Source organism: Hyaloscypha bicolor (genome assembly GCF_002865645.1).
Source record: "Hyaloscypha bicolor E unplaced genomic scaffold K444scaffold_33, whole genome shotgun sequence".
Classification (NCBI taxonomy): domain Eukaryota; kingdom Fungi; phylum Ascomycota; class Leotiomycetes; order Helotiales; family Hyaloscyphaceae; genus Hyaloscypha; species Hyaloscypha bicolor.
The window spans coordinates 29,318-36,696 of record NW_020194535.1 but is presented as its reverse complement, the minus strand read 5'-3'; the positions used below and the strand labels follow the sequence as shown (position 1 = coordinate 36,696).

General features: G+C 48.8%; 2 protein-coding genes across 2 annotated transcripts; both read left to right on the top strand.

The window, feature by feature from the left end:
- Positions 1 to 366: 366 nt before the first annotated feature.
- On the top strand, positions 367 to 2,590 carry K444DRAFT_555072 (uncharacterized protein; the record flags this gene model as incomplete). Its single annotated transcript, XM_024876686.1, has 2 exons — positions 367 to 2,506; positions 2,554 to 2,590. One exon carries the CDS (start codon positions 367 to 369, stop codon positions 2,110 to 2,112), a length of 1,746 nt encoding a protein of 581 aa, XP_024741311.1. The 3' UTR covers positions 2,113 to 2,506; positions 2,554 to 2,590.
- A 2,847-nt stretch (positions 2,591 to 5,437) lies between these two features.
- Positions 5,438 to 6,945, top strand: K444DRAFT_521057 (uncharacterized protein; the record flags this gene model as incomplete). Its single annotated transcript, XM_024874093.1, has 5 exons — positions 5,438 to 5,554; positions 5,606 to 6,106; positions 6,165 to 6,533; positions 6,582 to 6,783; positions 6,839 to 6,945. The coding sequence occupies 5 exons, from the start codon at positions 5,438 to 5,440 to the stop codon at positions 6,943 to 6,945; spliced, it is 1,296 nt and encodes a 431-aa protein (XP_024741310.1).
- Positions 6,946 to 7,379: the final 434 nt, after the last annotated feature.

The following is a 7,379-nucleotide window of genomic DNA, read 5'->3' as shown; positions in this document are numbered from 1 at the left end:
ATCTTGTTTAATATATATGAAATCAGTAATATGGAAATTTTAAAGATAATCTACTTAGTTATTTAATTATTAAGGTCTAAAAATGGGTACTTTTGGTGGGAAAAGGATATGCATTCGCTTATGGTGTGAATTGACCTTGGAATTCGGTTGTCGCTGTCCCTCACCTACAAGGCGTGCTAGGCGAATTGTAGGTGGGAACCGCCGAACGATTACATGTGAAAGGACTTGAGGCTATCATCCTTCTCGATTCGGCCTGGTACACAAGCCGCACGCCTCAAGATCATGTGGTGACCCCAAGCGCGCGAACGTTATCTTGGGCATCTCTCGATCTCTACAGCCTTACGTATCATGTAAAGAAACATAAGGATGGAACTGAATTCCGAGAACGTCGCAAGGCTACTCTATCCAGTGGCCGCATTTGAGAGTCCGCCAACCATCTCTGTTGACGCATCTTACAAGGCTGGGATTGCACAGCTAAAGCCTAAAAATCTCACACACACCACAACTTGGGAAGCGTCCATACTGAACCCGAAAAATCGAATCGACAGTCTAGCTTGGCCCTCGAATGCGAAATGGAGAGTCGACGGTTCGACAGGTATGGGAACGCAGTTTTACACTGTGCCCATCTTCCTCCGCCACCCGATCCCAATGAGAATTGATACTTTCATCCCAGAGAGGAAGGAGATTCCACCTACCTTGCAAGCAGTTCTTGACATTGGTTCTGCATTCTACACAAGAGACGTTAGGGTTGCGCAACTTGGAATCGCACGGTACATTGTCCGAGTGCTCGATCGCTGGAGCGGGCAAATCTCCGATTTCGCAGCGTTCTACACCAATCTTCCGTTTGGGTCGCGTATTGTCTTTCACAATATTGAGGCCGATATACGGTCTGTCAGAATCCAGATTCTTCACACCCATTTCTTGGAGAGACAGCTGCTATCCGTTGGGTCCCTCCAAGCCATGTGGAAACTACCATCAGATTCGTGGCCTGCGGTGACTGATATATCGAAAGTTACGCTAGTACAGCAACTTCATGACAGTGTCAGCCTCGTGAAATATGCTGGCCAAACTCGCATCATGAAGTCCCTGACCAGCTCTCCGAAGTACCTGTACCATGAGCTTAGAGTCTTACTCACGATGAGTCCCCACCCTAACATCATCTCGAAGCCTTCACATCTGATAGTCAAACAATGCAACTTCGGCAGCAAGATTGCTGTTGTTGGATTCATTCTGGACTATCATTCAGGGGGCACTTTACGGGACGTTTTGCCACTCCGCCGCACACTAGGCACCCACTCTCTCCGGCTACAAGACCAAGTAGTGTGGTCTACCCAGCTCACTGAGGCTTTGATTCACATTCGAGATGAGGGAGTCATGTATTGCGATCTACGGTTGGACAATATCGTGTTGGGAAGTAAGAGTGATAGGATTGTTATGATTGATTTCGAGGGTCGCGGGGTAGGAACTTTTATGAGCGCACCCGAGATCACTTTTATTGAGCACATCCACTCGCTCGCCCGTGAATCCGAAGAGAATGTGGGACAGGTAGAGCTGAACCGCTACAAGCGGCTGCGTGACGGTTATATGAGGGGGTGTTCGATGCCCACACCAACAGAGATGTATCGCAATCCCAGGCACGGGTACTGTGTTTCCTGGCTTTGCCTTAGTGAGAAAGAGAGGGAAGCTGCACAGGTATATATGCTAGGGAAAGTACTCTGGGGCATATTCGAAGGTGTTGGCTCGCCCGAGAAAGGTGTCATGGTTGAGCATCTAAGAGAGGACGCATTGGAATATCCGGAATGGAGAAATGCACCCGAAATTATCAGAGAACTAGTCAATGCTTGTTGTTCCTGTGGGAGGCGTTATGAAAAGTTTCCGCTGGTGAGAAAAGGGCAATTGCTTTGTATGAGGAACACGGATGCGACTGAAACGGCGGAACAAGTGCGCGCTGCTGCAATCGGATGGTGGAAAGCTGAGGTGCATGAAGCCGAGGAGTTCCTTAAGCAAAGAACCGCGGACGCTTCAAGAGTGGAGCATGTATTCAGCGCTCGACCTAGGCTCGAGGACGTGCTGTTCGTACTCAGGTCTTTCAACAAATCTATCGGGGTTTGATGTATTGCGTCTGGTTTCTCTTCATGCTAGCGCTAATGCTTCTGGTTGGACTGTCCTTTTTTGGAGTTTGGAATTTTTGTTAAAACATTATCTGACAGATGTTTGATAAAGACCAGAAACTTTCCACTCTTCATGCGTCGCGTGTGATGCACTAGTAAGGTAGGGCAACCACTTCACTCCAAACTCCAGCACGGGGCGTTCTCTGAAACTCATTACCTCAAATGACACATGATGTAGGTCGCAGGATCATTTCTAATCCCCTACCGCTACACATCAACAAGATCTCGGCTGCATGAGACTATCTTCATCCACTTGTGCATCTGTGGACCACGTGTCGGAAGGTATAGGTGCAGGTTGAGATTTAAACGGAAGATCGAAATTCCCTACAGCATTTGTAAGTTCTTCAATTAACAACTGAGCATACAAACTTACCATTACAAGATAGAAGGGCTTTGTAAGAGTGAACGACGATAGGGTTACGGGCTTGTTGGGACCTTTGCCCATCTCGCTCCTCTGCAGTCCCACGGCTCGCCGTCTTTGAAGTGGCTGGGTTGAATATAGGCTGCGGAGCCATTGCTTCGATGAAAAAGAGAAGTCGTGATGAATGGGAAGTTCTGACCGACTGGATTCCCACACGATTGCAGAATTGACTTGAAGAAGAAGCCGTAAAATTCATCTTTGTCCTTTCAGCCTACCGACGTTGATATAGAGCATTGCACTCTGGAACCGATGAGATTTCGCTAAGCCTTCGAGTTCAAATCGCCTTATCGATAGAAGCCACTCTCTCGGTTTCCTCATCGGTACTCTTAGGCTTTCATCGGCCATCAAGCAGCAGTACGGCGTTGTTGCGGCAGCCAGCCATATCACGGCCCAGCTGGTACTGCGAAACCGTCATCCTCTCTCATCGGTCAACGGTCGACAGTCAATGGTGCCCGTTAGAGTCTGCCCCACCCGTGGTACCGCATGCGCTGGCAATCACTTGAAGAATGATAAAGTATGACGTTAAGTGCGGTTAATGGAGCGCTTTACCAAGGAAAATGCCTTGCATCTGGGAAGCGGGAAGTCCAGACCATAAGGAGCATTGAGCACTCATCGGTCCGGCTTGATCGGTTTATGGCATCATAGGAGACAAAGCGTGTGGACTTATAAGGCCTCCCGTTCATCTGGGGACGGATTCCTGACATTGGACATCTTGCATCCGGGAATTGCCTCGCCCTCCACTGTCATTGGCCGGCGTGACACACCACGCTCTCGCGACCCCGAAGTTCACTTGCAGGTGCCTCCCTATCCTCTGTCTCGTTCGCTTCGAGCATGCGAACCTGTCGGCTAATCTGAGGGCGAAAGGCGCGGTTTCGTCGTACGTTCGCACACTTTACGGAAACTGTGCCTGTGATACCAAGCCAGGAGGCAGACAACACCAAGGGCGAAGGGCGACATGCACGTGATGCAACTGCTCACCATTGGACGCGATCCGAGCCCGTCCCGCCGCGAGATGGCCAGAATGCATTCTTCACCGGTTTCAGCCACCGCGGCAGGGGTTGCGCTCATCGGCCGTGTTGGGTGATTTCACATCGCACATCGGTCGGCGTGCCTCATGTCTCTCACGCCTGTCGGTCTCGGATCTCGAGCCTGGACCGACGGATCTCGAGCCTTCCAGGCGTCCGATGAGCAAACCGGTGAGCAGTCTAACATTGCTATATTGGATACGCACCTCATTTCGTTCGCCACCTCTCGCATTCCTTTACCTCGGTGTCGTGCAGACCGATGAAGCTGGGCTGACGGACACGCATTTCCTCCTCGTCACTGGGCGCTCCTGATCTCCACACTTGTGCTACACCTCCTGGAGAGCCGTAACAACGCCAACGGGGGCTGAACTCGCCTTGTTGCAAGAGGCTGCAATATCGTTAGATCCTCCGCACTCTAAGTGGTATGAAGCCCTCCTAATCTGCTTGAAACAATCTCGCTGGCTGCTGACCGTTGTCTGCTCGCTGCAAAGCGTGGGTGTATTTCGAATACATTCCGGTACTTGCCCCCTCATGCCACCTCTCGAAATTTCCTCGGCTACATGCATAGAGACAAGGGTCCCTGAATTATGATGGATGATTTCTGGCCTCATACCCAAGTCAGATTGTCTTCAGCTCAAGTAGGTTTCCGTGGTTACATTCGCCTCGCTTCTACCTAGCAATTTCTTTTTCTTACCGGCATTATATTTTGCCATGTCGTTTGAATCACACCGTGTCTTTCCGAAAGTTACCCTATAATAAAACATCTAACAAATATTCAGCACCATGGAACCAAACGTGGAAGAAACGGGGGCTCCCCGGAGTTGAGTGTGCGGAAGCGCCTCAGATCAAGCGTTGATATAGCCTCACTTTCTCCTTCTCAAGTTGCTACCGTGTCTGAAGCGGCCGCCATTCTTCAAGTCGACGTTGCGGATCTGTCAGATGCCCTTCGCGACTGCTCTCGACGCCTAGAATCAGACCACAGATCTCAAGCCATGCCTGAAGCAGAAGCTGTCTCCCAACAAGTGCCCATCATGGAGGCAAGACGCTCTGAATCTGGGATTTTGGCCATGGCATCGAACCTCAAGCCCAAAGTACCGTCTGGATTCAGCTCTGCTACCGAAGATTCTCTGACAATACATGATACCTGTGACGTCTCGTCCTTCAGTCTTGGTTTGATACCTAAGCAGATCGCAGACTGCTTCGCGGGCTTCAAGTCTCCAAATTTAAGACCTGCCCTTCCGCACGAAAATCAAGGTGAATCTTATATCTCGTCCAAGAATAAGATAATATATTGATCTCTATCTAGGAGATATGAGTAGTTATTATACTGGTATGACCATGACCGACTCGTCGTTCCTACTAGAAAATAGCAACAACCAACTTTCTTCATCATCTTTGAGTTACGATTTGCAGACACCGGGAACTAGTACCGGGTTCAACGTACTTGACGATTTTTCTCAAGATGCGGTACTATTATGTTCACAACAGATATATCTACTGTACTAAAATTGTGCTAGTTTATTTCAGATTACGCTTGCGATTATTCCGCGCCAGGTACTGAAGAGTGGATGGCGAGCAACGGACAACCACATATGTCACAGCACACGCAACCATACATCTCCCCTCCATCCATGGTGTACCCTCTAGAGGATGACATCGATGGCGAGGAGGATTTGATATCCTTCAGCGGAGACTTTGGTTTCAGCAAGACACGAAACTCTTCAAATGTGCCGGGACAAATCTATTCTCTGGCGCACCTTGAGATGAGCCCCGTAGCTCAAAACAAGCAGCAGACACCAGGTCTCGAAGCTAGCCAGAAAATGCAGCGGTTGATTGCCACTCCTCGAAGGAAGTTCCAGTCTGCCGATCACCGACAAAAAACGGCTCAAACTCGAAAGCTCACAGCGTGTGTTCGCTGTAGAATGCAACGGATCAGGGTAAGTACTCGTACTTGAATCAGGAGATATCACTGATACATTGTAATGCAGTGCGATCCAGATCCTGCCAATCCCAGAGGGGTTTGCTTGACCTGCCAAAAAGTCATGAAACCCACGCTGCATAAACTTCCTTGTCTACGCTATAAATTGACGGATGTTCGGCTGTTTCGAGAGGGAAGCTACGCTGCTGGTCGTGAGTGGAGTCATCGATGGTCAAGCAACAACATGGACAACATCATGCATTGGGCTTCGTCAGAACTGAAGAACATACAAGTAACTCAAGACTATGGTCCGACTACACTCACATTCACGGTGAGACAATTCGTGCCAGTGAAAGGAGATATGTTACATCGGCAATGGTCAGACGGAGCTGTCACCAAATCCGTTGCGACTCCCAACTACGCGATTGTTGACATGGCAGCGGCATTACAAGCGCACAAAGATTTCATCATTAATGAAGGGCCCCAATTCTTCAAGAGTACACTTGACTACAACGATCGATTACTCTGGGACACCTACAGCACTGCAATTTGGTTTTCTAATACAGCTAAGGTGAGTGATTCGCGAATCTAATGGCAAGATAGAACTAACGAGTCATTCAACATTCTAGTCACCTGAAGAAAGAGAGGTCTTGCAAATGGTCCTCCAATTATGGGTAACCATAAGAATGCGCACGCGATCAGTCCGAATCACTGGTGCAGAGACACTTGGTATGCCTTCTGACTTGATGGACAAATCAAGCGGAATGCATGGAAAGATACCTATTCCACCAGTATTGGGCGCACAGATGCAGTTTATTCTAAACCACAAACTTCTAGCACCTCTCCGCTCCAAGATCTTGGTTCGGTTACAGAAGCTCATTCTGGACCAGAAACCAGACAACTGGTTTTGCATCTATCTCTGCACGTTCATTTTACTTCATAATTGCTCATTGCTAACGGCTCACGATGTCGGGTATGCTCGAAAACATGGTCTTAAGGTCTGTTATCAATCTTTATGCCAATATTCTCAATATCTAACCTGTCAGAAGACTCAGCATGCTAGGCCAGATATGATCAAAGAACTCCATCTCGGTGCAAATGTTCTCCTTGCTCACTTTCACTACGGCTGCAAAGGCCATCGTCCGTTCACTCTTGATTGGAACCCGGAATTATCCACCTCGATGGCAAAATTGGATGACAAGCAACTTCGTTTCGTGAGGCAGACGGCTGTCTATGTCGAGTATACTGGTCAGTATCGTCCACCGAATCTTTTTTTATTTGAGCTAGGGCCTGACTGCCAAAGGACCTCGCTTTAGCAAGCTACTTTCTGAAGGGATCAACCATAGCGAGCACTATTTCGTGGCCCAAATGTATGAAGAGGAGTGGAAACCGGGATTGTCTATCGAATAAGTCGTTGATGGTAGGGAGGAGGTAATTTACACGGAGCTGAATCATTTCTTCGCACTTTCAAACGATTGTATTGATATCGGGATGCAATGGTGGCTGCGTGTCACCTGCCATGACACCTTCGGCCTCTCTTGTGACAGGCTGTCCAACTTGGTGTCCGAATGCTTTCCATTGGCTCTTAGCGAAGCCATGAAATACTGACCATTTAGGAACCCCGTCGTGACGATTCAGCTCTGCACACGCTGCATAAAGACGCCGAATACGGGAGCTTTACGGATCCAATGCGAAGCAGCCTCATCTCGCCAGAGTTAAACAGATTCCCCACTCTAATCTTCCTGAGCACATCCGACAGCAGCTCCCACTCTCCATCGACAGTATCATCCGAATCGACGTTAACTTGATCTAGCCCTTTCCCCGCTATACAGACATACTTTCGA